We start from the raw sequence: 27,690 nt of genomic DNA, 5'->3' as shown, positions 1-27,690 counted from the left end.
GTGGTAGTGTCATACTGCTTAAAGTATCTATTTACTTCACAGCATGGGCTAGGTCACACTGATACCATGTGTCATAAAATGATATTCTCACCTACTTTTCTCTTGCTCAAGAAAAGCTCTAACAATAATGTTATGTGTCAATGCACATCTAATGTTTACGTCATATTTAATTTACCTCTAATATAACATCATTTCTAATATTTGTAAGTTATCCCAATATGTATTTGATGGTGTATTTACATATTAAATCAACGTTGACGTTATTATGGTTGACGGTATTTGGTGGTATGGCAAGTTGTTACATTATATGAAGCGTTGATTTAGTTGAGGGCCTTGAATTGGTGTGAGCCAGCACTGCCATCTAGTGGCTGATTGACGAACTAACTAAATGTCTGTTATTTTGGTCGTGGCCAGATTAGACAATGGGAACAAGCCCTGGTGTTTGTCCTTTTTGTGTGCTAACGTAGCCAAGTTAAAATGGGTCGTTTTTCTGTAGAAATTTGTGTGTTCTTAAATCTTTAATCTTTTACACACCCGCGCTGGTGTAGTTTGCCACTTCCGGAGCTCCTCCCCTCTCAGAAAGTCCCGCCTCAATAGTTTGAAGGTAAGCTTACGCCAATCGTAAATTGGTCGTTTTCCTGCTAAATTGGGTTTGTATTGGTTTCTGTTTATCTACAAATGTGTTCTGTGTAATATCAAAGTTGGCTAACGGCTGTTTTTGTGGCTGTGTTGGCTTATTTGGTCTAGCTAGCTTATATAACAGCGAACGTCGTTAGACCACAAGGCGGACGATTGTGACGTCACTACCTGATTCTTACCGGAAACGCGATCGGTTCCCCACATGCACGAGACCCACGTCGCTTCCTCCTTTCGCAAATGTTTACGACAGTGCTTCTGCGACGTCACGTGCTGTGGTAGTTATGTTTTAAATGTATGAACTTAATGGTCAATAACCATACTTCATATATGTAATAGTGAGTGGTATTTTCATAGTGACTCTTAGTGACAATCTATTGTAAAGGTCATAATATAAATTTTCAATATCTAGTCTAAATGGATTCCAAATGGGATTCTTCAAGACTGTGGAACAGCAAACCTAATGTAGGTTGGTGCAGGTTTAAGGAGGAAATGAGCAGTTTTGCACCCCCGTTTTTATTTTCACATCACTTTTATGCATTAAAACCAAGTTGTCGCCAAGTGTAGCAGCTAAATCCTCGGAATACACAGCGCTTAATGCATTTCGTTAGTCTAATGTTGACTTTTGAATGAGACATTTTGCAAACAACCAATGTTGATTGAAAGGGATTGAAACTTGAACCCACACACACAGTAAAATAAAATGTAATCAAACAATATAAAAGTGATGTTTGCTTAACCTGATTTCGCTAAAGTCACACCGTGCTTTCGCTCTTAAGCGAGCCGCCCTCCGACGTCTCTTCGTCGCAGACGGCGTCGTCCACGCGGTCCGAGCCCTTGTTCTTTATCACCATCACCGCCAGGGTGAGCATCACCGCCAGGTTGAATATGCACAGAAGTGGCAGCATCTATGTGGTCGTAACAAACACACACAAGTGGCGAGGAAATTGTTTAGAACAGTTGCTCCATGCGCCATGTACCCCATACTGCTGCACACTTAAAAAACATAAACCATCTCTTGGAGATGAAATAAAGTAAATATTCATCGTACATATCTTTTATTTCAGCCGGATTTTGGGATCCTTCCCTTTCAATGGGTTGAACTCGAGCTTCACTCTTGTCCACTTGCAATCGCTAATTGCAATTTAAATCTGCATATTAATTTGATACCAAATTGAAAGGGAAAGTTGAACAAACATGATAAAGCAGTATCTAAAGTACAAGAATACATACAAACAGTGATAAAACCTCCTTTTCAGGGGAATCTGCACTCTCTCATACGCACATACATTGACAGGTCTTCACAGTGCAGGGATTGGAACACCAATATAAGTCAAACGTTCAAGATTAAACACTCTTAATATACAACATCATCATCAAACTTATTCATATAACTCATACAGAGCAATGAACTATGCTGTGTCACCTTGCTTCTTTCTGCTATGACGGTGCGCTCTGTGCTATGAGGCATTCAGGCATTAGTCACAGTATTATAGTGGTAAATTTACGAGAAAAAAGTTGTTTATGACTTTATTCTCGTAATATTCTGCCTTTTTTTCTCATAAATTTACAACTTTTTTATCTTGTAAATTACGACTTTATCCCCGTCATATTACGACTTTTTTCTCGTATGTGTACAACTTTTTTATCTCGTAAATCATGACTTTATTCTCGTAATATTACGACTTTTTTTCTCGTAAGTTTACGACTTTTTTTATCTCGTAAATTACGACTTTATTCTCGTAATATTATGACTTTTTTCTCGTAAATTACGACTTTATTCTCGTAATATTAAAATTTTTTTCTTGTAAATGTACGACCTTTTTATCTCGTAAATTACGACTTTATTCTCGTAAATGCTATGACTTTTTTCTCGTAAATTTACGAACTTTTTAGCACTTGAATTACAACTTTATTCTCATAAATGTTATGACATTTTTATCTTGTAAATTACGACTTTATTCTCTCAATATTACAACTTTTTTCTCGTAAATTACGACTTTAATCTCATAATATTACAACTTTTTTCTCTTAAATTATGACCTTTCTATCTCGTAAATTACGACTTTATTCTCGTAATATTATACCTTTTTTCTCGTAAATTTACAACCTTTTTATCTCGTAAATTACGACTTTATTCTCGTAAATATTAGGACTTTTTTATCTTGTAAATTACGGCTTTATCCTCGTAATGTTACTACTTTTTTTCTTGTAAATTTACAAATTTTTTAATCTCATAAATTACGACTTTTGTCTCGTAATATAACGACTTTTTCTTGTAAATTTACAGCTTTTTTTCTCATAAATATACGGCTTTATTCTCGAAATCTTGGGAAAAAACAATTTCCGATGTGGCCCTAATGCTCCGACGTATATTGTGAAGAGTGATATAATTTTGAAAAATAAAGACTTCCATTACCTTGACAGTAAAAATATGCAGGGAAAAAATTACCATGGTAAAATATTTGTTATGAGCATAAAGAGCAATATGAGAGTGGTTGTGAGGAAAATCTAATATTAGAAATAAATGCCAGTATATAAGAAAAAAAATGACAAGAGTAACATGGTAATATGAGAAAATACATTTTAATTGAAGTAATATAGTAAGTTAGCTAGAATAAAGTAGTCATTTTCCAAGAATAAAGAAAAAAGGGGGAGAAATGTGGAGAAAACAAAGTTTTTAAGTTAATTTTCAAGACTTTGCATCATGCCATAAAACCATGAGCTGCTAAAGGTGGCCTTACCACATAGATCACCCACAGGCCCTTGGAGATGGGCACAGTCGGGTTCATCCAGCCGAGCTCCCACACACCCTCAGCGTGGTCATAATCCAGATTCAAGACCCCTCTGGGCAGCACTCGGACCCCCCAGTAAGCCATCTTCAGGTTCCTGGCGTTGGCGTCCAGCACATCGCAGCGGTATGTACCTGGTGGACACGCACGGCGCTTATGATGACGTCATCGCAAAACCAGAGGAGGTTTGTGAGGATACCTGCGTGCTCCTCCTCCACCGGGTCCAGAACCAGCAGGTCCAGCCTTGGACTGTGCCAGCGGACGAAGAGCATGTCGTTGGAGCTGATCACACCCGGGGCGTAATACCATGACACCCTGAGGGCCACCACAAGTCACATGATATCAGAGACACGTACCAACGCATCTGTCTGTCTAGCTAGCTATCTAAAATTTTGCAATATTGTAGTCATCTTCCTCCTGACAATAAAAGTATTTTAAAAAAAATGAGTAAAAAGTAACAAAAAAGTGTAAAAAAAAAAGAATGAATTTAATTTTTATTATTTTTTCCCACTTTAAGTGAATTTTACTATTTATTTTTATTAAAGTGTTAAAAAAAATTTAATAGCAAAAAATAGTAACATAAAATTAACTTAAAACTGTTGAATAATAGAAATAAAAAATAAAATTGACTAAGTGTAAAAAAATACTAAATAAAATTCACTTAAATAAGTGTAAAAATTAATAGTAATAAAATATAAAATAGAATACAGTTAACTTAAAAGTGTAAATAATAATTAAAATGTGATGTAAAAAATAGTGTAAAAAACAAATAAAATTCACTTAAATACAAATGTCAAAAATAATAAATAAAAAATTACTTAAAAGTATGGAAATAAGTACAAATAAAATTGACTGAAGTGTAAAAAATGTTTATAAAAATAAATCAAATTGAATACAAGTGAAATAAATAATACATTTTTAAAAATAGACTTCAATAAAACTGCAAAAGCATAACACAAAGAATTGACTTCCATAAAAGTACAAAAGCATAATACAAAGAAATTGACGTCAAAGTAAAAAAAAAAAGTTTTTTTTACACTTTCAAGTCAATTTCACTGTTAATTATTGGGGGGGGTTTACACTTTTATTTATGCCAATTTTAATTTTATACACTAAGTGCATTTTATTTTTAGCATTTTTTCCCACTTTAAGTGAATTTTTATTATATATTTTTATTAAAGTGTAAAAAAAAGAAATATAAAATTCCCTTTAATACAAGTCAGTAATAAATGAAAAATATAATTGAATTAAGTGTAAAAAAAAAAAAGATAAATAAAATTAACTTAAACGTGCATGCCTGGTGTGACGTCAGCATGTCAGACAGGTAACCATACAAGTGAAATAAATAATACATTTTTAAAAATGGACTTCAATAAAACTGCAAAAGCATAACAAAAAGAAATTGACTTCAATAAAAGTACAAAAGCATAATACAAATAAATTGACGTCAAAGTAAAAAAAAAAGTTTTTTTTACACTTTCAAGTCAATTTCACTGTTAATTATTGGGGGGGCTTTACACTTTTATTTATGCCAATTTTAATTTTATACACTAAGTGCATTTTATTTTTAGCATTTTTTCCCACTTTAAGTGAATTTTTATTATATATTTTTATTAAAGTGTAAAAAAAAGAAACATAAAATTCCCTTTAATACAAGTCAATAATAAATGAAAAATATAATTGAATTAAGTATAAAAAATAAAATAAAATTAACTTAAAAGTGTAGAAAATAGTAAAATAATACAATTGGCTTAAAAGTGTAGAAAAATATAAATACATAAAATAAAATTGACTTAAGTGTAAAAAATATCTTTTTTTAAATCAGTAAGTGTAAAAAAGTAAAAATAGATAATAAAATTAACTTATAAATGTAAATAATAAAAGAAATTAAAAATACATTTTATTTAAATTAAAGTAAAAAAAATACATAAAAATAAAATTGACTTAAAATTGAAAAAACAATATAAATAAAAATAAAGTTGACTTAAAAAATGTTTAAAAATACTAATATATTTTTTAAATGGACGTAAATAAAATTGTAAAAAAAACCAAAACAAAATTTACTTAAATACAAGTGAAATAAATACTAATACTAATACTAATGAAAAAAATAAAATTGACTTAAATCCATTTAAAAAAAATACCACATGGAATGGCTTAAATAAAAGCGTCAAAGAATAATACAGATAAATTGACTTAAATAAGTATAAATAAATAAAAATTAAATGGTCTTAAATAAAAGTATTAAATAATATATAAATAAATTGGAATGAAAATGGTTGTGATTCAATGACCATTGGAAAATTTGGGACGCAGTTTCAGACGATTTGAGAACCCCTGCTCTAAAGTGTGCTTAGCTTTTTCTTTAGCTTTTTTTGTGACGTCACCACAGAAGGATTTGTATTATGACTGACAATGAAATGTATTGCTCATATTGCAACCGTATCACATTTCCTGTTCTATGGCTATCATCACACTTCCATGGTTGCCATCCCTGGTACCTCTGGTGACGTCACAAAAATTGTGCTGAGCTATTATTTCAAAGTGAGACATCCCTCAAACAGCAGTCGAGAAGACCAGCGTGCTCCTCACCTCCACGAGAGCTTCTTCACCATCTTGGTGTTCTCCACCAAGCAGTCCAGCTCCACCCTCTCACCGGTCGTCACGGTAAAGGTGGTGAGGCCGCACTGCCACGACTCCAGACACTTGACCGTCTCCTCGCGACACTGCTGCGTCACCTGTAAGGTGGATAACGGCGTTCCATTGTCACGTCCATTGTCACTTCCCTTATCACTCACGTTGCACACCCTTTGCACTTTGACCCCTAGGCCGCAGGTGACGCTGCAGGGCGTGCTGTTGGTGACCACCTGAATATGCACTTCTTCCACATCCGCCCAGCTCAGGGGGAGGAGAAGGAGGAGGTACAAGGGGAGAGCCAGGACTTGGTGCTGAAAACAAAGAGCGAACGCCGATAATTACGTTGACGGACAGCTCACGAGGTGCCGTTTTTGTACGGACGTAGCGGAGGTGGTGACGTCACGAGCCCCACGCGCGCCATCAACTAAAAACACGACGATAAAAGAAGGCGTCACTGAGTCGCACGGTAGCCATGGCAACAGTATTTATGTACTACTGATTTATGCTGTATTACGTAGACTGTTCCACGTTTTGTATCATCTACGTCTACTGTGTGTACTTTCACTGGGCTGCCTTGCCTTGCAGTTTGACTCATGGCCAGCAGGGGCGTGTGTGTGAGACTACCATGAGTCACAATCAGCGTGTGAAGGGACGTTGTCCAAGTGCGCTGACAAGTGGGCCACTTGGCGGAAACATGTCTTTGTCGTGTTCATGGCGACCAAGCAGTGCAGAGGAGGCCTAAACATAATCAGGCGACGTGTGTGTGTGTTTAAAGAGGAAGGTGTGAGAACGTGGCAAGAAGCGTGTTCTCTGAAGCCGCCAACTCACTTCCGCCAACAGTCTGAGTCAGGCCGACACACCGTGGCACCGTGATAACAAGTCTGTGAGTGTGTGTGTGTGTGTCAGATGGAGGCACGTGGATCGGCAGGTGGCTTTGAGAAAATCCTCACTTGAAAGTCAGGATGTGACAGACTATTATTAGGATTCTTTCTACATTTGAGTGTTCTCCAGGTCATTCCTGTCAAACTGAAACATCAGTGAAACATTAATCGTGAACACTCAATTCAACATTTGAGTCCAACACTCCACCGCACATCATTTATCTTCTAGTTTCTGACTTTAACAAACTATGATAACATATTTTAGAATGAAATTCATGCTGCATTTTAAGTAGAGTGACTTTGAAAGGGAAGGTAGTTATGGTTATAATAGTAACAATATGACAGTGCCCCCCATACAATATTCAATATTCATATTGTATTGTATTGTAGTATTTTGTCAGTGTTAGTCATTAATATTTGAATAATAACGAATTATATACAATAACATATTGCATAATGTATTATAACAGTAACAACAGTAAAATCAACGGACTTCTTCTGCTAATATAACAGTGCCCCAAATACAATATATTTTTATTTTATTGTAATATTTTGTATTATTAAGTTAATAATTCTGTAATAGTAATCACAAATTAAAAAAACTCTTACACTAATAATAATAAAACTCTGCCCCACAGAGTATATTATCATTATGTTTTATTATAATGTATAAGTTAATTCTGTAATAATGTACAACAATGATTAGCCCAACCGGCTCTGCCAGATTCTGAATTATAACATAACTTACTGTATATTATTATTTTATTGTAATTTTAGATTTGTTTTTATTATTGGTAGTCTTTTTAATGTATACAATCATTGTGTAACATTAGAATAAAAAATTACAAATATATATAATTTGATTATATATATTTTTATTTACTAGATGAATTAATTTAATTTAAAATTAATGATAAAATTAATGACAACAAGCCCAATTGGCTCCAGTAACAATTAGGGATGCTCCGATTGATCGGTCACCAATTAGTATCGTCTGATTTCCTTAAAAAAACACATGATCAGCAGTTATCCGCCTAGGTTCTGATCTTCTGAGTCCAAATGTGACTTTTTACCACAGTGACGTTTTGTTTTTAAAACAAGCCCTCCTATTTATTTGTGTTCAGCGCTCACCAAGTCAGGATGTGTGGCAGATGCGCGCCCCCTTCAGGCAGGGGTGCTCACTTCACCGCGTCATTCAAGCCAGAACCGCCACTGGTCATGTCAGTTATGTTAATATACTATCCCTTCTCTCATTTCACACCTTTTTTTGATGGACATTTTCAATATGCCACACGTGCTGCAAAGCCAATCAAACGTTTGAGCAGTGTCTCACCTCCTCCACCGTTACATAAGCTGAACACAATACCGTAATGGCGTTTATTTATATATGAGAAATTGTGTCAGGTTTTCTTCCGTGTTTGAATGTACAATGTATCAGATACAAACAGACTAATGTTATGTAAGTTGTTGTCATTCCATGTCGTACCAGTAGTCTGTCGGTGTTAACTTTGCTGTATCTTTGTCTGTCGCCCTTTTCATTCCTATTATGTGCCAAGTTCCGTCCCGAATGTTACGTGCCCAAATAAAGAGCAACTTCCTTTCAAGTTATTCCGAACATCTCTTCGCCGACGCGAGATGGCCACCATATAAATCCATATCAGTTATCAAGTGTATTTGTATTACTCCGTGAATAAATAAATAAATACGCATGTGTCGCAGCGTCAGCCTGTGGACTTCCGCATTTCCACGCCGCTCAAACGTGACCCGGTCTGTGACGTATGGTGCAAGTCGACCAATAAGAACGCAGTGACGCATAGTGTCGTTGTGGGGGGGGCGGAGCTCGTGCTGCGTTCGCGTGCCGTCGAAAACGAGGGCTTTTGGTTCAGTCTCAACGCCAGTTACATTTGCTGAGTTCGATTATTTGATTAAAATTCATCCAGTTTTCCATGAGGTTTCCATGTTGTTGTGTTTTATTTATTTATGTAATTGTGTTTGTGATCTGCGGGCGAGTCCCAAGAGTTCACGATAAGCGCGAACGCACCAGCAGACGAGGCCAGGGAGTCGGCGCATGCGCAGCGGGTCTTGCTGTTATGAAACCAAGCGGTCCACAGGTAGAGTGACAAGAAGGACACTTCAGCAGTCCGGTAGACGACAAGAATGCTCTTTACTTTGGGCTTGACATAAATATCAGCTCCGGGGCGCCAGTGCGAGGTAAGATGTCTGACTTTGTCTGGGTAGGGGGTGAAAAGAACTTTTATTTTGAATCTATAGCGGCTCTTGCTGACGGCTTACATAAGTGGCGTTCTGCTGACCTGCTTTCTACCGCCAGGAGCCCCAAAGAGTCACAATGTCCTTCTTTTTTTTCGGGCTTGATGATTAAAAAAAAAAAGATAATAATAATAACAAAATACAAACAAGCACGCTCGCATATGTACTGTGTGGCACCGGTACAAGTTGGGATTTTGGAGGAAGTTCCAAGTTCCAATGCACAACATAGGCATGACCTACTTTCCACTTGAAGGAAGTTGACTTAGCGGGCACCACAGTGCACTGATCCACTTGGGATGGGTCATGGTTAACTTAAAAATGCAAAACATAAAGCTGTAGCAGGTCATTCTCCAATCAAAAAAAAAAAAAAAAACATTTGAAGGAGCTGGGGAGGCCCGCTAAATTTGCTAAAACCAATCCAATGCAGGTTTTTGACCGTGTTTTTGTCCGGCTGTTACAATGTGAGTGTAATGTTAGCACTTCAGCATCACATTCAGTAGCTATGCTAGTGTTGTTAACATGTCCCACTCCTGCATGGTGTCTATTACCTTGGACTTTACAGCATATATGGCAAAAGTGCACAAATAAATTAAATGGTAAAGTGATAAAGATTCAAGATTCAAGAGATTCAAGAGAGTTTTATTGTCATGTGCATGGTAAAACAGCAGTTATACCATGCAATGAAAATCTTATTCTGTTCATTCTCCCAAGAAAAGAAAGAAAACACAAGAAAGAATAAGAACATAAGAAACAAACACATAAACATATATACCAATAAATTAAGCAACAACAACAGAAGAGACATTAATACAGATATAAATAAATAAATAAATAAATAAAGTGCTATGAGTGTGTGCGTGTGTTGCGTGCGGCGTGTGCGAGAGCATAAAGTGCTACATATTAGCATTAAAGCTACAAACAACTTTGAAACTGAGTAAATTCCTGCATCAAGGCTAGCACACTTCCAATACAGTGCTGTATAAAAACAATATAATATTGGACGGAGGGTAAAAATAGTTTTGTCACAGTCAGTATTCATATCCAGCCATCAGGTTGTTGGCGTCATCAGCGGGCCTCCATCTACCCGCAGCAGGCTGTGGCTGCGTTTATGTTTCTTGGGTGAATGTCAAGTGGAGTGTTCTCATCATGACAAATGTCTCCGCGTCACACACGGACGGAGACTCCTCTGAAAAATCTGTCGAGTGCCTCAGCATCCGCGCCAACAAGACGTCACGCAGTCGGGGGAAAAAAAAAAATCCACAGTGATGAGATGGGATTTTTTTCATTGAAATAAATGATGATGATGGGTTTGACGGCATCCATTAAATTAACATATAGACAGACAACCATTCACACTCACATTCATACCTATGGACAATTTACAGTAGAGTCTCCAATTAACCTAACATGCATGTTTTTGGAATGTGGGAGGAAACCGGAGTATCCAGAGAAAACCCACGCACGCACGGGGAGAACACGCAAACTCCACACAGAAATGTCCAAGCGGAGATTCTTCCCGATCTCCTGACTGTCTGGCCAACATGCTAACCACTCAGCCACCGTGCGGTCCGGCATCCTTTTTCTATAGAAATAAATTAAACATTTTTTAAATAAACGATAATGACTTGCATTTAATGATGGTTTTGAAGACATCCTTTTTATGTAAATATGTTTTTAAAATGTTTAAATTTGTGTTAGTGACCTGTGTTTAACTCATTCAATCCCAGCCATTTTTCAAACCCCTTCAGTAAATGGCCGTTTTAGGTGATTTGGGCTGATCTTTCAAGGCACACAGATTATGGTGTTCTATGGCTATTTAAGCATGGAACCTACCAAAAGAAAGATTAGACTCTTGTCTTTTATCGGGGAAAAAAGATTTGTTATGCTGTGTTTTTATTTGCAATAAATTTTATTTTATATGCAATCCATCCATGCCGAGCTCTTGTCAAATGCACTTCTGCCACCTTGACTTGCGTTTATTGATGTTTTTGAAGGCATCCTTTTTTAAAATAATAAATTATATAAATTAATTTTAATAAATGATGATGATAATGTACATTTCATGATGGGTTTGAACGTGAAGGCATCCTATTTAATACATTTGTAGAAAACTTTGTTTTTTGTAATAAATGAAGTGCACTACCTGGCTGCAACCAGCTGAGGTGCTGTTGAGTCACTCTTATTGTGTTTGCTGTTCATTCCAGGGTCAAACTGCCAGGTAATGTTTTAACATTCTTAGCTGTCACACATCAAATGTAAAAAGAAGTTAAGCCGTGGCGACCCTCTTTTTATTTTATTTTTTAAATGTATTCATTTATTTTTTTAAATCATCATCTTCATCTCTGTCTGTGTTCCTCTCTCCGTCAGATAAACATGGCCCCCAATTCAATCCACTGGTTCCGGAAGGGCCTGCGCCTCCATGACAACCCGGCCTTGAGGGAGGCGGTCCGCGGGGCGGGCACGGTACGCTGCGTTTACTTCCTAGACCCTTGGTTTGCGGGCTCCTCCAATGTCGGGGTTAACAGGTGGAGGTAAGACATACAGTGTGGACAAAAGCTACTTTAGCGGCTAACACCAGCTCTGTATAACAAGACCAGCAGCGGTGCGAGCAGATGATATACTGTACACTGTGTGTAGGTATGGAGTGGCTATATTTACTAAAATAGCACGCAGTGCTTATTTTAGGGCCGTAATGCCGAGGCAGGTGGTCACCCAGTTTGCTGGAGTGGAAAGCTGCTGAACAAAGTGTGGGAATGAGTATTTCAGTGTTTTCCGCAGGGCTGCAATCTATTTGTGGCTTTGGGTAGCCGGTGGCATCATCGTATGATTTGCACATCGGCCATGACGGTGTTGCCTCGTGTTTTTTAACCCGATTTAGCACCTGGTAGGGTTTTATTTTCCAGTAGCGGTTAGCCGCGTGTGCCCTCATTTATTTGGCGCCTCCGACTGGTGGGAAATCGTTTTATGTTTTCCAGGGGTGTCCAAACTTTTTCCAGTGAGCGCCACATATCGATGAAAAAGCCTGTTATTACTATCAACTTTTCTCTTTTGCTTTTTTCCCCATTTTTGCTGTTTTTTTTCTGAAAATATTTCAACTTTTTCTTAAATAATCTTGAAAGAAATATTTTTTTTGTGTTATAACTTTATATCATGTATCATGCCACTGTTTCTCATGATATTACGACTTAAAAAAATTACATTAAAAGAATTTTTTTCTTTAATATTTCAACTCTTTGCAACTTATTTTTCCTCATAATATTACAAGTTTATTCGCATAAAATTGCAACTCTTTTAATGTTACCAAACAACTTTTTTCTCCTAATATTTTGACTTTATTGTTTTAAATTTACAGCTCTGTTTTGTTAATTCCGCAGTTTTTTAAAATTAATTATTATTTTCCAATTATTTCAGCTTTCTTCTTGTAAATTTTTCTTCTTGTAATTCTGACTTTATTCCCATAATATTTAGACCTTATTGCAACATACTAACTTTATTTTGCAACCTATTTTTCCAAAAATGACCATTTTATTTGTTGTTTTTTTTGTTTTTTCATAATATTACAACTTTAAAAAATAACCTCTTTCTTTAATACTTCAGTTCTATGCTTCTTTAATAGTTCAGTTCTATGCTGTGAAAATGATATTTTTTAATATATTTTTGTATGTATTTTTCTACATAATATTATGGCATTATGCTCCTAAAATGATGACTTTTTCCTCTTTAGATTCCAACTTTTTCCTCTTAATATTTTCACTTTATTCTCTTAAAGTTGCAGCTGTTTTTTCAATGTTCTTAATATTTCAACTTTCTTCTTAAATAAATGTAGTCAATTTTCTTCTGACTTTATTTCCTATACTATTCCTACATACCACATAACAAACGGACAGTCCCAGTGTTGGCGAGCGAGCGCCAACAGGTAGTGGCAAATCTATTTGTGACGGGACGAATGCATGGGAAACACAGCTGGACCAGATGCGACCTAAATGCATCTGGCGGGCCCCAAGAAGCTCACGTAATCCATCTCAAGCAGCCAGTTTCAAAGACCGTCCTACAAAAAAAACATACTGCGGGTCCCCGCATATTTGCCATTCAGTGTTCAATACCTCGCAAATTGGATATTGATTAAAAACATTTTTTTTTTTTTTTTTTGCAGAAAACTCATCTCATTCACCCCTAGTCGGTGATCATGTGACAATCAATCATAAAATGTCAGCACACAACAACTGTGTAAAAAAAACAAACAAAGAAAATTTATGACTTCAATAAATGTAAAAAAAAAAAAAAAAAAAAAATTCAAATAAAAACAAAAAAATACAAATTAAGTGTACAAACGAAACTGAATTTGAATAAAAATTATTTAATAAGTGTAAAAAAAAAACAATTGAATTACTTCAATAAGTGTAAAAAATAAAAATGACTAATAAAAACATAATGACTTAAAAGTCCATCCATTTTTTATACCGCTTCATCCTCATTAGGGTCGCGGGGCATGCTGGAGCCTATCCCAGCTGACTTCGGGCACATATAGACAAACAACCATTCACACTCACAGTCATACCTATGGACAATTTAGAGTCGCCAAGGGACTGGGAGGAAGCCGGAGTACCCGGAGAAAACCCACGCGCACACGGGGAGAACATGCAAACGCCACACAGAAATGCCCAGGGGAGAATCGAACCCAGGTCTTCCCGATCTCCAGGCTGTTCCCGTATTGGCCAACGTGCTAACCACTAGACCACCGTGTCAAAAGAAAACTGACTCAAATACAAACATTAAAAAAAATATAAAATAAAAAATGACTTCAATAAAAGTGGTAACATAACAAAACAAAATTAAAAACAATTTAATAAAAGGGTACACAATACTTGAATAAAAATGTAAAACATGACTCAGAAACATGCTCATAAAAATTCTAAATAATAAAACTGTAAAATAAACAATACAACAATAAATAAAAACAATTTAATAAACATGGAAAATAACACTCATAAAAATCAAAATAAATACACATTTTAAGTGACTTAAGTAAAATAAAAAAATAAAATAAATTAGAATAAAAACGATCTATTAAAAGTTCAAAATTAAAAAGGACTTCAATAAAGATGTAGAAAATAAAAAGAAAAGCAACAAAAATAAAAACATAATAAAAAAATGATTTAAATAAAATTATTAAAAAATAACAAACTAAATTAAAGTAAGAACGATTTAATAGAAGTGTAAAAAAAATGACTTCAATAAAGGTTAAAAAAAAATGAAAATGACAAATTAAAAAATTAAAAATCATAAAGATAAAAACTAAAAATCACTGAAATAAAAATGTTTTCAAAAAAAAAAAAAAATTAGAATAAAATGAGTTAATAAATGTATAGACAGTGGCACTGCTCTGTCAGACCTTGTTTGTAGCGATATGAGAGAAAAATATTACTAATTATGTCCGTTTTACGTCGATTTACGGGATTTTGGACGGCTATTTCTACTGTCTTGTTTTGTCAGCCAGGTGACAGCCACAAATCAATTTAAAGCTCCCAACTTTTGTCCAGGCTGTGAATGATTTTTGGGCTAAAATGTGTGAAGTAAAAGTGCTGGGCTGAGCCTCATCAGTAGCTTTTTCCCTCCATGTGGAGCAAGCCAGAATTCAGATGTAGGTTAGTGTGCCAGTCAAGCGCCGTGCAACTTGTGAGGAGTTACGTGACTGTGACCTACTTGAGACGTCGCTCTCCGCGCCGCCTGGGAAAAGGCTGCAGGCAAAACATGACGGCCCTCCCCGAGGGGAAGTGCGCTTGCACTGTCATCCGCCCAAAAACGTGCGGCGGAGCCCTGCAGGGTGTGTTCACGCTCTTGCCTGCATGCAGAGATTGTTTTGAACGATAGAAGTGCTTTTAAGAGTTATAAACTTGGAGTACAGACAGACAAACGAGCAGGGAGGGAGGATGATGCTGTCGCGTCCCTTGCTTGTTTTTTTTTTTTGTTTTTGTTTTAATCATAAAAATGTTAAAATGTAATACAGCGGATCCCCGCAAATGCCGAATTTTTGGTCTAAGCAATTCATTTCTTAATTTTATTTGTCAGAAAATGGGCCCTTCTCCTTGGCCTTAAAGTCAGTAGCAATTTATAAAATATGTCATAATCCAGATAAAAATAAATACATGAATAAATAAATAAATTAATTAATTAATTGATGAGTCCAAATATTTTATTTTTTAATTATGATTTTAAATAAAAAAATAACAAATTAATAATAATAATAAGAAGAAGAATAGTAATAGTAATAACAAACAATTATAATAACAGTAAATACAATTCTAAAATAATTTATTATTTTTTTTATTACTTTTTAAATTATTAATTTTTTTAAATGTTTTTTAACAACTCAAATAAAAAAAATAATAATGACAATAAATACAAATATAAAGTAATTAATTGCTTTTTTAATTAAATTTTTAATCATTTGACTTAAAAAAAATAACAAAATGATCAATATAAAAGTATAAAAAAATAACAAATTTAAATAAAAGAAAAATGACTTCAATAAAACTGTAAAAAAAAAACTGACTCAAATACAAACATTAATAAAAATGAAAGTGTAAACAACAAAACAAAATTAAAATGAAAAACAATTTAATAAAAGGGTTAAAATATTTCAATAAAAATGTAAAAAACAAACTAAAAATGACTCATAAAAACATACTCACAAAAATAATGAAAGTAAATAAAAATTAAAAATTACTTTGGTAAAATTGTAAAATAAACAATACAACAATAAACTAGGCAAGAATAAATAAAGAAATAATTAACAAAATTATCAAAATAATCTTACATTATTGTTCATTAGTGGTGAATTCCTATACATTTTATACTTTAAATTGCTTATAATAAAGGGGCTCATTGGAAAACGTTTGAACATAATAATAAAATGAAATAATATGTGCATGGCTCAGATCAAGGGTACCCAAGTGTTACATTTTGGGTAAAATTTCAAACTGGTGGATAGACCTTGGTAATGTTATCAACACAAACTTCAAACATTGCAAAACACACACCCAACATACCAGAGCTCGAGACATCTTCCATTTCCCATAGCAACCCTCCCAAGTTCACTCTTTCTTAAATGTAATGTACATAACTCGGTGTCCACTTTATGCTGTTATCGCTGCATAGATTTGACTTTTGTTAGAATAGTAACTTATATTTGAGAGAGTATCATAAAGTAAATAAAAACAAGTGACAAATCTAGATCTTGAGTTAAAGCTCTGAAAATATGGCAAAGAAAAACTGACCTTCAGTCCTGACCATGCCATTGTTGTATCACTGCAAAGACTACAAATCCCATCAGCCGTTCTTAAGACTGTTATGACATGAACTTTGACCTATCAACTCCACAATATAAGCTAATCATTGCAGCACTGTGGCAACATGAGCCAGGATTCAGTGAAATGCACTGAGTGAGTGGTTCTTGAATTATCATGCTAAAGACCTAAAATTATAAGGCGATCTTTGACCTCCCATGAGGGACACGCCGACCGCTTCCGGGTTAAATACGGAGCAATTTATCAACGAACACGCTAGAATTTATTTGGTTCGGATAAATGTCAACGACATATAATATGACGGATAAAAGTAAGTAAAATCCGACTAGTAATGATCAATAATTTTGCCCACTTTGCGTGTTTTTTTTCGCCGCTTCGTGCACAGGAGACGAACGGCGACCTACGAGAGGTAAAAACAACGGCTGTCAAAACAAGTTACAATGCTCGATAAACACAAAATTTGTAACTCATCCGACGAAAAAAATAATTTAAAAGTGCATAAAGATCTTCTCCAGTATATATAAAAATGAAAAAATCTTACCTTAGACTTGACAATGGTTGTTAAACTGCCGATTGCTCATCGAATTGAATGATGCTCCTTGATGCTGCCGAGGTCGTGACTGAACGTACATTATGCTAACACAAAATGGCGGACACGGTGAAACATTCCCCTGCTGAACGCGTATTTGGGGAATAACCGGCGGAAGGACACAAGTTTTGTTTGGCCCAAGAAAGCACTTTTTATTTTCTAATTCAATATTTACTAGCAATACGCAATTTACGCTGTGAGCTCGAAGTATACGTACATAACTGGCTGGACACGAAATTGAGGTGTGTTAGACTTTTGTTCAAATAATCGTATTTTACTCTTTTATACACAAAAAAATCACTTTAGTTGCAGAGTTGAGTAATTATTCCATGAATATATACCATTGGAATCATCATGGGGTTTGTTTTTCCATGGAATTATGTTCTTCAAAATTTTCATCGGCAGGAGGACACAAAGGTAATATACTTTTCACTAATGATCACACGATAGTTTTTTTTTTTTACACTGAGAATATTTGAATAAAACACATTAGAAACCAATTTCAGACATCATTCTTTAATTCTAAGTAGAAATCATGACAAAATTATCAGAAAATATTGTTAATTTCACAACAAAAGTAGACATGCTTTACATGTAACATTTCAATGTCCAAATATATACACTTTTTTACAACATAGCCGTGCTAGCGCAAAATAAAAACATGAACAGGCTTAATTTATGGTTTGGTAAGCTTCCTCACTCTATAAACATCAGAGTGATAGGGATAGTACACATTGTTAGAACAACAATTTCAAATAGTACTCAAGTGAAGTTGAAGACAGCAAAGGGTACCCTTGATCTGAGCCATGCACATATAATAAATATATATTTTAAAATAAAATACAATAATTTGGTGATTATTTTGCACATGTATTTATTTTTTAATTATTTTATTTAAAAAAAAAACATTTCAAAACATAAAAAAATGAAATAATTACTAAACAATAATCCAAATTCTGGGAAATGTCACAATTCTGCAATTTCTCTCAAATGATAAAAAAAAAGAAAAACATCAATTCAATAGCGCAATTTATTTCACACTGCACTCACATTCCACTTCCACTTGTAGTCGGTATTTTGATTGGTCTGGGTTTCGCATGGATGTTTCTCTTTCAAGAGCACATAATCGAATCCATTCCTCACAAGTCACCGTTTTTATGATAGTATATCTTGTCAAGAATCAATGCGTACAGCTGTACAATGACTACTCTATACAGTATTTCCAACTTCACTTTCTATAGTATGGTCCCTTGACAAGTGAGTTTTTCAGCTACATAATAACCTCTTTAAAAGTCATTTACAATTACATTTCACTTTTTGGAAACATATTTGCCCAGAAAAGCGTGCGGAAGAGAGAGAGAGAGAGTGCATGTGGATGTTTTTTGAAACAGGAATGAGGTTACTAGGCTAAGGGATTGTGTGGTGGTCTGATGGAAACTAAAGTGTGCCCCAACAGATGTAGGCCAGTACAGTTATATAAGGACTGAGCCAACATACACACACACACACACACACACACACACACACACAGCATTAACAGGAAGCGTCTCCGAAGACACACACAACTTGTGGAGAATCGCATGCGCATGGAACCGTGCACGCGCACTCCACGTGCATGCTCACAGCTTGCATGTCATTCACCCAGAAGGATTTGTTTAGCCTCGACGCTAATACACAACAGCAAGCACGGCCCACGTCGGGGGCGGGAAAACATGACTCAGCGTCCGCATTTGCCATCCATGTAGGCTCTGAATTGACGTTGCCCATTTTAGTGCCTCTATCTGATTTTTTTTTCCTGTGTATTTTTTTTTTTTAATACCGTACGCGTTTTTCCTGGTCACCGTGGTTACATTTGCCAAACATTTCAAACAACCTGCATCTAAAATTGTATGCACACAATAACTACGGACTCTCGTGTCCACATGTCAACACTCAGTAAACAATAACAAATAAACAATACCAATATTTAACGTTACATACCGTTAATGAATGTACCAGGGCTGTTTTTGGTTTTTTTGTCGGCTCACAGCACATTCTAAAAATATAATTTAACAATATAACAAAAACAACAGCAGCAAAAAGTTAAAGTCTGCAGTAATTTTCCAGAATGAAGTCAAATTATTAAGAGAAAAAAGTGATAGTTTAATGAGAAATATTTGTAATTTTATGAGAATGACGTCTTAATTTTGCGAGGTAAAGTAACATAATTTTAGTCGCATAAAGTAGAAATATTAAATGTTGTATATATTATATAGTATTATTAAATATTAAATTGTTATATTGTGAAAAACAAATAAAACAACAACTAATGTTTTCGTTTTTGGAAAATTAGGTTGCAAAAGAAGTTATAACAAGGATATACAAGGATAAAGTCAATATATTCTGGGAGTAATAAAATGGCAAAAAATAGAAAAAAACAGCTGTAATTTCATGAAAATAATGACAAACTATTAAAAAAAAAAGAATATTCTAATGAGGAAAAAAGTCCAATTTTTAAGAAAATACACTTGTAATATGAGAAAAAGTAATGTCATTTTAGTAGCATGGTGTTGAAAATATTTAAGAAATGCGTTTTTTTTGTAATACGAAAAACCAAACAAAATTTTGGAAAAGTAGGTTGCGAAAGAAGTTATGTTTCAAGGATAAAGTCAAAATATTCTGGCAGTAAAGTCATGATTCCGAGACATGTTGGATAATTTCCCTAGTTTGAAGTGCTATTTACTCATTGAGTTTATAGTATAGCCTTCATTTCAGAATGAGGGATTACTTTTTGTCTAGTTTAGTTCAAAAATGTTAACACTTCATTGTTAAAAGCAAATAACTCTTAAAATATATTATTTTGGTTTGGCTTTTGGTTGGTTTGTTTTGGTTTTCCCAACAAATAAAATCTTGTTTAAAGATTCCAGCAACTTGGTATACTGATTAAAGAAAATAAATATTGATGTTATGAAATCAGTGCTTCTGGTTGCGATTTTTAATAACATGAGTTAATATATATATTCGTGGAACAAGTAGAGCGGTAGAGCAGGTCGGCCAGAAACTGGGAGGTTGGTGGTTCGATCTTCATTCCCTCCACCCATCACTCTTGGTGTGCCCCTGGGGCAACACACTTCATCCACCTTGCTGCTGCCATGTGTGTCTCTCGTGTTAGGTGTTGTTCACTTAATGTGTTAATCTTTCTTATATTATGAACATTTAACTTTTTATCAGTTGTAATAAGGTAATAAATAAGTGTTTTACTCTACAAAATAAGTCTTTCCAGCTTAAAGGTCCTGCTTATTTTTAGATGTAGAAATCTTCATTTACTTAATTATTACTTACTTAATTTCACTAGTTTTAAGTAGGTTTTTTTCTCCAAAAATCTAGTGTTTTTATCTTATATTTAGCCAGCCTTTTTTTCAGTGTGTGTGTGTGTGTGTGTGTGTGTGTGTGTGTGTGTGTGTCGGCAAATCATCACACTGGACTGTGTTTAGCTCCTGTTTAGCTCCCCTTCTCCAGCTGCTACTAATACTGCTGCTTGCATTGCTATTACCCAATATAGTAGACATAATAAGACAATGGTAAGATCGAGAAAACCTGTTGACAACCTTGTAAATCCAGTTTTTAACATTATCACATCCCTCTAGACATGAAATAACACCCCTGTAGTCACCTTTACACCCCATTACTCAATGTAGTTAGACATAATCAGAGAAAATACCACAAAAGACCTGGGTCAGCTGGGACAGGCTCCAGCACACCCCTAATAACACACCCATAATAAAAGAAAATAAGACATGAGGCATAGAAAACCTGTTTACCACCTTCTAAATATGGTTTGTAACATTATTAGAGCCCTCTAGACATGAACTAACACACCTATAGTCATCATTACACTCCTATTACCTAATATAATAGACATAATATGAGAAAATAAGACATAGAAAAGCTGTTTATGACCTTGTAAATAAGACTTTTGACATTTAACTTCATGTGTCTCCGTGTCCACCAGGTTTCTCCTCCAGTGTTTGGAGGACCTGGACGCCAACCTTCGGAAGCTCAACTCCCGCCTTTTTGTCATCCGAGGCCAACCAGCCAATGTGTTCCCGCGTCTCTTTAAGGTCAGCATCTCCTTAAAAGGGCCTCCTGGACTCATTGGGGCCCCCATTAAGCGTGGACTTGTTTTTTTGGTGTGTGTGTGTGTGTGTGTGTGTGTCAGGAGTGGAAGATCTCCCGCCTGACCTTTGAGTACGACTCTGAGCCTTTCGGGAAGGAGAGGGACGCGGCCATCAAGAAGCTAGCGATGGAGGTAGGGGTGGAGGTCATCGTGAAGATATCACACACCCTCTACGACCTGGACAAGTACGTTTATAGACCGTTGGACGGGTATTCAACATCTTTGCATCAGCACTGCTCCATAAATAGTTGTGATGTGGGTGCTGACCACCGGACGGACGCTCTGTCCTCCCCTCAGGATCATCGAGTTGAACGGCGGTCAGCCCCCTCTCACATACAAGCGTTTCCAGACCTTGATCAGTCGGCTGGATCCTCCCGAGATGCACGCCGAGACGCTGTCGGAGAGCCTGATGGCGCATTGCATCACCCCTGTCTCGGAGGACCACGGGGACAAGTACGGGGTGCCATCGCTGGAGGAGCTTGGTGAGAAAGGCTTTGATTGTTGTTGCTGGTTTCTCTGATAGTCACTTTAGTAATATAGCGTATTAAAAAGTCACACTGGCATCACAGAAGACCCGTTAAAGACGAGGCTGGACTAAAGCTGACTATTGGAACAAGCAAAACAAAATAAAGTTGGCATTTTTGGAAAATTAATTGGGGAAAAAACATTATAATATTATGGGAAAGTCAAAATATTCAATAAAAGTGTAAAAAAAAATAAAAAGTACTCAAATAAAAACAAACAAATAAAACAATAAAAATAACTGAAATAAAAGTAAAAAATAATCTAATTAAATTTGAATAAAAACAATTGAATAAGTGTTAAAAAATGACTCAAATAAAAACATACAAATAAAAATCAATTAAAGTGGAAAAAATAAAAATGACTCAAATAAAAACATTTAAAAATAAATACAAATAAAAAAGGCTTCAATAAAAGTAAAAAAAAATAAAACTAAATTAAAATAAAAACGATTTAAAGTGTTTGAAAAAATGACTCAAATAAAACCATAAAATACTAAAAAAAAAAATTATAATAAAAACGACTTAATTAAAGCAACTAAATTAGAATAAAACAATGTAATAAAAGTGTAAAAAAATGACTTCAATATAAATGCCTCAAGTAGAAACTTAAAAAATTAAAATTTTAAATAACTAAAAATAGAAGTAAAAAATAGCAAGACTAAATTAAAATATTTCATAGAATTGCACAAAAAGACTTCAATAAAAGTGCAAAAAATATAAATAAAAATATATAAAAATAAAATAAAATCATAAAAAATAAATAACATTAAAAATAACTTTAAAAAAGTGGCTTTCATTGTTGGCGCTTGTTTCTCTGATACTCAATTTAGTAATATAGCGTATTAAAAAGTCACGCTGGCATCACAGAAGACTTGTTGAAGACTATAGGCTGGTCTAAAGCTGACTATTGGATTAATTATGTGAGATGTCTTGTTTCCATTCACAGATGGGTTTTTTTGGCTCCATTGATAGCAAAGGCTTAACCTGCTGACATCTGCTGCCTCCACCTGTGCCACTCTTTCTCTCTTCTCGTGTATTTAAAGTCTCTGATATCTGACGAGCGCAGGTGTGCTCGGTCCACCGTCAGCTGTCTGCGGTCTGAATCAATCCGTACACGGTCGTGTCCGTCGTCCTCTTTGGTAGTCCATCTGTCAGGCGCACCTGGAGCCTCGTTTATACCTGAACTTGTGGTACCAGTCAAAAGTTTACGTGCACGTAGCAGGGCAGAGTGTGTCCACACTTTTGAGTGATGCTCTACATGCTCATGTGGTAAACTAAATATTAATATAACTATTCCATATACGATCCTCCCTCGCCACATTATGCTCCAAATTTTGCGATTTCACTATATCACATTTTTTCAAAATGTAGTAATAAATCATCGCTATTTTGTGGTTGAATACGGCCTATTACTAATCAAAAATATGCACATTTAAGCACATTTTTACATATTAAGTATTTTCCTGCATAAAAATGGCTTATGAATCCCTCGTCTCTTATTTTAGCTTAATGTGTGTACTATATTGGGTAGTAGGAGTGTAAAGGTGACTAGATGGGTGTTGTTTCATGTCTAGAGGACTCTAATAATGTTAAAAGCGTATTTAGACGGACATAAATTGGTTTTCTATGCTCAAACTACAAAAATATTTGATTTAGAAATAAGGAATCCTTGTGGAAATTCACTTGGTCTGGAGCCAATTAACCTCAATAAACAAGGGATTACTGTACAGTTCTATTATATTATTTTGGGGAGAAAGATTATTTCTCAGTACTGATTCAATAGGATGGCTAATGACCTGTTGAGTTACATTCTTGCGTTCAGGCTTCGACACCGAGGGCCTGCCGACCGCCGTGTGGCCGGGAGGAGAGACGGAGGCTCTTACCCGGATAGAGCGCCATCTAGAGAGAAAAGTCAGTATTGTCTTTGGTGTTTATTTGGTTGTGCTTCTATTTTGTCATGAACATCCCCCAAGTAACTATAAAGACATTAATGCTGCATTCCAAAAACAAAACTGGGGAGTTGAACATTTGGCCCTTGGAAGGCCCCACCGGTGAATAAACAAAAAAGATGGTCGACGCTGATAGTATGTTGTTTTTTTTAATGTATAAGCTGATTTGTTAGTATCTGGTACTACAAGTCCCAGAATGCACTGCGGTAGCAACTGTGTTGTAGCTCATAGAGGCCGCATAGAGTGGGTTTGTCCACTGCTGCGATAAATCAACGTCGCCGCCATATTGGATGTGTCAAAGCTGCCCTGAAAATCAATACAAGTAAATGTACTTACTTTCATAAAGCGCTTTTATACAAAAGAAGTCAGTTGTTTATACATTCACACACCAAAAACAATGTGATTGTGATTGTTTTTGTGGCCTAACTGTTTCCCAAGTATATTAGCGCAGCCTTCACCCATCTAATATGGCGGCAACGTTAACGTACGGCTCAGCGCTCGATGCGGCGTCTATTTGGGTCTTTGGTGTTAGCCCTCATGTAGCTCCTCTGTTAGCCTTCACGTAGCCCCTCTGTTAGCCTTCACGTAGCCCCTTGTTAGCCTTCACAAAGCCCTTCTGTTAGCGCTCACACAGCCCCTATGTTAACCTTCTCGTAGCCCCTTGTTAGCCTTCACAAAGCCCTTCTGTTAGCGCTCACACAGCCCCTATGTTAACCTTCTCGTAGCCCTTCTGTTACCCTTCACGTAGCCCCTCTGTTAGCGCTCACATAGCTCCTTGTAATCAAATTGAAGTTTGCTTTTGATTACACTAATTAGCAGTGCCTTTGACCGTCGGAAAGACGGTTTGCCGTGTTTATTTGTTGGCAAAACTTTATTGTTAGCTGGCTAGCGGCTTTTAGCTTTGTCAGTCACTATGCGGCCTCATGTGGCAGCCATTGTAAAAGTAGTGATGTAATTTGTATCTAATTGATTTTACTGTTTTATTAATAAATTAATTGCATCACTAAAGTTGACATCATAGAAATGAAATTTAGGACTTCACAGTTTTTTGGAATGCAGCGTAAGGCCATGTCCACAAAGAAAGACGGATATTTTTTTTTTTATGTTTTTTTTTTCCATCCATACTCATACCATACGATGTATTGTAGAACTTTTTTTGAGACATACGTGTTTATCACATGTCCTAATGTGAATTAATAAAATGAGTCTTTATTCAAATGTTGAGGATAAGTCCGCTTTTTTAGGTTAATTGGCGACTCTAAATTGTCCATAGGTATGAATGAGATAGTGAATGTGCCCTGCGATTGGCTGGCAACCAGTCAAGGGTGTACCCCACTTCTCACTCGAAGTCAGCTGGGATAGGCTCCAGCATACCTGCGAACCTAATGAGGATAAGCGGCATAGAAGTCCTGTTTAGTCCGGTTTTCCCTCAAGGGCTTTCTTCAGGCTTCTGATTGGCTAAAATGGCCTGATACTTTTGTTGCTCTTGATAACCCGTGGCGTTTTTTTTTTTTTTTTTTTTTTTTGCTGTGGAGATCTCTTGTATTTAAAAAAAAATAAAATAAAAAATATCTGCGTACATGTGGACATCGCCTTACTGTTGGTTGCTGTGGGATGCTCTGCACCTCCCCTCCCCCGCTCTCCTTGTGCACCTTGCAGGCGTGGGTGGCCAACTTCGAGCGTCCCAGGATGAATGCCAACTCGCTGCTGGCCAGCCCGACGGGCCTCAGCCCCTACCTGCGCTTCGGCTGCCTCTCCTGCCGCCTTTTCTACTTCAAACTCACCGACCTATACCGCAAGGTGGGGCTCTAGGCTGCCGCGATGCGCCCATCCTGCCGGTTGCTGTCACTTCCTGTTTTTGATTCCGCTGTGGTTTTGTTGTCTCAGGTGAAAAAGAACAGCTCCCCTCCCCTCTCACTGTACGGACAGCTGCTGTGGCGGGAGTTTTTCTACACGGCCGCCACCAACAACCCGCGCTTCGACAAGATGGAGGGCAACCCCATCTGCGTCCGCATCCCATGGGACAAAAACCCCGAGGCGCTGGCCAAGTGGGCGGAGGCCAAGACTGGCTTCCCCTGGATTGATGCAATCATGACTCAGCTGAGGCAGGAGGGTTGGATCCACCACCTGGCTCGCCACGCCGTCGCCTGCTTCCTCACCCGAGGCGACCTGTGGATCAGCTGGGAGGAAGGGATGAAGGTGAGTCCGTGGGGAGGGCGGGGTTTGTAGTCACTGTGGCCACACACCCCTCAAACAGCAGTAACGTTTAAAGGGTGACGTCTCGATTCAAGTCCGTGTCTTAAGCAGTCCAGTCGCCCGTTCTCATGACAGGTCTTTGAGGAGCTGCTTCTGGACGCCGACTGGAGCGTCAACGCCGGCAGTTGGATGTGGCTGTCCTGCAGTTCCTTCTTCCAGCAGTTCTTCCACTGCTACTGCCCCGTGGGCTTCGGCCGGCGCACCGACCCCAACGGGGACTTCATCAGGTGTGGACCTCTAATTATATTAGAATATGTAATAAACATCTGATGTCTGACGTATTTTGAAGTCAAACTGACCAATATTTGAGTCGTCTTCCTCCTTTGGGATACGTTCCTTTTACAGTTATAAGTGACATATCTGATTTAATTTCAATGTATGCATTATTTGTACGCATGCATTTATGTTCTTCCCCCTTTTCTTGACAAAATGCATTAGAAGTTCCTCTAAAATGAAGTGTAGACATGTAATTATGCGTGTTTTAATAAATAATTTTAAAAACCACTAAAATTAAAACCACTAAAATTAAAACCACTAAAATTGCGGGATTTGGCATAAATTTAAGTATTAATTTAAGTATAAAAATATAAGCATAAAAATAAACAAATGAATGGAGGAATAAATTAAAAAAATGACAATGACTTTGAAGAAAGTATAAAAAAAATAATAAAACAGCTCAATTAAATTAAAAGAGATTTAATAAAAGTGTAAAAAAAATCATAAATATTGACCTCTATAAAATTGTAAATAAAAATTACTGAAATAAAAATAATAAATAACTGTGTCGCCCTTGGTGGCTGCTTGAAGTATTGTATGTATCTGTTTAATAATGAAACTCTAGCCCTGCCAGACAACGTCTCCCAAAGATGGCATCGGTCATATTGGGCTATTAGGCCGCTTTATGCAGGTTTTCAAGGCATTGCTAATTGTTGATTCGTATGGGGGGTTTTCCAATGAGAATATGGTTTGTTCATATTTCTAAGACAAAATGCAATTTATAAAAACCAAGCAACTGAACACAACTGTTGAAGAGCATGAATTTCTTTTTTTAACAATATAATTGATTCTATAATATAGTATATATGTTTTATTATTGTTGTTATTATTAATAGTAGTAGTAGTTGTAGTATAGCTTGTAAAAAAAAAAAAGCATACATTTAAAAAAATAAAATATTACATATTAAAAAATAAACATGTTAAAAACATTTTATAAAAGTGTACAATGTATTATACAATGCATTTTAATTTTTCATATATAATAAAAAATAGTACCGTATGTATGCATTTTAAATTATTCAATACTTTAATACTTACAAATACTGAATTTTAAATTTATTATATATATATATGTATATATGAAATATCAATATATATTACATACATATTTATATATATGTTATGTATGTTTCTATTATTTTTGTAATAACAATAATAAATAGTGCCATATGTATGTACATTTTTATTAATCAATACTTCTACAATGCTGCACTACTTTTTTCAATTACGGTATATTTAGTATTTGTTTGTCAAACATGCGAATCAAACCTATGACTTCCATTATTATTATTATTATTAAATATTCACGATTGTTTTGATTATTTCTATTATTTATTTCTGCTTGCAGACGTTACTTACCTGTCCTCCGAGGTTTCCCCGCCAAGTTCATCTACGACCCGTGGAACGCGCCCGAGTCGG

General features: G+C 35.9%; 2 protein-coding genes across 6 annotated transcripts in view; one reads left to right on the top strand and one right to left on the bottom strand.

The window, feature by feature from the left end:
- Nucleotides 1-1,027: 1,027 nt before the first annotated feature.
- Nucleotides 1,028-9,519, bottom strand: tmem81 (transmembrane protein 81). Its single transcript, XM_054799352.1, has 7 exons — nucleotides 9,455-9,519; nucleotides 8,433-8,487; nucleotides 6,296-6,376; nucleotides 6,021-6,166; nucleotides 3,628-3,743; nucleotides 3,381-3,562; nucleotides 1,028-1,544 (listed from the first exon to the last, which is right to left on the bottom strand). The coding sequence occupies exons 1-7, from the start codon at nucleotides 9,517-9,519 to the stop codon at nucleotides 1,392-1,394; spliced, it is 798 nt and encodes a 265-aa protein (XP_054655327.1). The 3' UTR covers nucleotides 1,028-1,391.
- LOC129174335 (cryptochrome-1-like) overlaps nucleotides 9,003-27,690 on the top strand; it is a 26,894-nt gene continuing 8,206 nt past the window's right edge. For 4 of the 5 annotated variants that reach the window (XM_054766468.1, XM_054766456.1, XM_054766380.1 and 1 more), the window contains exons 1-10: nucleotides 9,003-9,157; nucleotides 11,582-11,745; nucleotides 21,102-21,210; nucleotides 21,309-21,451; nucleotides 21,564-21,748; nucleotides 23,613-23,701; nucleotides 25,399-25,539; nucleotides 25,627-25,938; nucleotides 26,071-26,222; nucleotides 27,620-27,690. The exon at nucleotides 27,620-27,690 is cut by the window's right edge and continues 132 nt beyond it. In XM_054766468.1, coding sequence (XP_054622443.1) covers nucleotides 11,588-11,745; nucleotides 21,102-21,210; nucleotides 21,309-21,451; nucleotides 21,564-21,748; nucleotides 23,613-23,701; nucleotides 25,399-25,539; nucleotides 25,627-25,938; nucleotides 26,071-26,222; nucleotides 27,620-27,690 — 1,360 coding nt within the window. In that variant the 5' untranslated portion in view covers nucleotides 9,003-9,157; nucleotides 11,582-11,587. The remainder of the gene's footprint in view (nucleotides 9,158-11,581; nucleotides 11,746-21,101; nucleotides 21,211-21,308; nucleotides 21,452-21,563; nucleotides 21,749-23,612; nucleotides 23,702-25,398; nucleotides 25,540-25,626; nucleotides 25,939-26,070; nucleotides 26,223-27,619) is intronic. The other variant, XM_054766476.1, reaches the window with a different exon arrangement.

Source organism: Dunckerocampus dactyliophorus, chromosome 1 (genome assembly GCF_027744805.1).
Source record: "Dunckerocampus dactyliophorus isolate RoL2022-P2 chromosome 1, RoL_Ddac_1.1, whole genome shotgun sequence".
In the NCBI taxonomy this organism is placed as follows: domain Eukaryota; kingdom Metazoa; phylum Chordata; class Actinopteri; order Syngnathiformes; family Syngnathidae; genus Dunckerocampus; species Dunckerocampus dactyliophorus.
Note: the sequence above shows the minus strand (reverse complement) of the source record. Positions and strands in the feature narration are given on the sequence as shown.

Bases quoted from the DNA above. Each gene is read 5' to 3' on its own strand.
- tmem81 (XM_054799352.1), bottom strand. From the start codon at position 9,519: ATGACCCATCCCAAGTGGATCAGTGCACTGTGGTGCCCGCTAAGTCAA. The intron at 8,488-9,454 runs GTAGGTCATGCC...GGCACATAATAG, and splicing joins CAACTTCCTTCAAGTGGAAA to GAATGAAAAGGGCGACAGAC. The intron at 6,167-6,295 runs GTGGTCACCAAC...TCCACCTTACAG, and splicing joins TGGAAGAAGTGCATATTCAG to GTGACGCAGCAGTGTCGCGA.